Below are 711 nucleotides of genomic sequence, written 5' to 3' on the forward strand. Positions count from 1 at the left end.
TGAGGACGGCTGGGGCGGGTACGGCCACCCGTACGGGGCGCTGTAGAGACGCTGTACGGCGGCGTAGTTGCCAGCCTCGGCAAGCAATTCCAGGCCTACGGCTGTCTGGCGCTTCCACTTTGTCCTGGAGAAGAGTAGAGATATCTGTTAACGACGTGAATCGACGCTGTCCCCGAAAATAGATATATATACACCATCGCGTGTCTACTACATGGCTTTCATGACTATGCACTTGATTCTTCCTGTGAGTGCTTACCTTCTGTTCTGGTACCACGTCTTGACCTGCGTGTCGGTGAGGTTGAGCTTGGCCGCCAGCTCCATGCGGTCCTGCACGCTCAGGTACTTCTGCCGCTCGAAGCTCTTCTCCAGCGTCTGCAGCTGGTTGTCTGTGAAGGCGGTGCGGGCCTTGCGCTGCTTCTTGAGCGGCGGGGGCCCGGAGCCGTCGGAGCATCCCTCATTGTTCTCTGTTGACAAAAAATACACATCGTTAGTACACCATTTTCTCTCTAAGCCATCAAGCTTATCAATATAAAATGTAAATACAAATTTCCCCTCCATCATCTGCGCTCACTTCCTCCTTCCTCTCGCGAGGGGGAGGAGGGCAGTGTTGCCAGCGCCGAGGGGAGGAGAGGCGGCGACGCGACGGCCGCGGAAGAAGGCAAATGGACCCCTTCACTGATCCTTTTAGCACGGGTGTCAACGGCTCGGCCG

General features: G+C 56.4%; 1 protein-coding gene across 1 annotated transcript in view; it reads right to left on the bottom strand.

The window, feature by feature from the left end:
- The window catches only part of LOC119588201 (barH-like 1 homeobox protein), a 9130-nt gene that overhangs the window by 1256 nt on the left and 7163 nt on the right, over positions 1-711 (bottom strand). The window contains exons 2-3 of the mRNA XM_037936902.1: positions 257-464; positions 6-124 (exon numbers count right to left, since the gene is read on the bottom strand). Coding sequence (XP_037792830.1) covers positions 6-124; positions 257-464 — 327 coding nt within the window. The remainder of the gene's footprint in view (positions 1-5; positions 125-256; positions 465-711) is intronic.

This window comes from Penaeus monodon, chromosome 23 (assembly GCF_015228065.2).
Source record: "Penaeus monodon isolate SGIC_2016 chromosome 23, NSTDA_Pmon_1, whole genome shotgun sequence".
Taxonomy (NCBI): Eukaryota; Metazoa; Arthropoda; class Malacostraca; order Decapoda; family Penaeidae; genus Penaeus; species Penaeus monodon.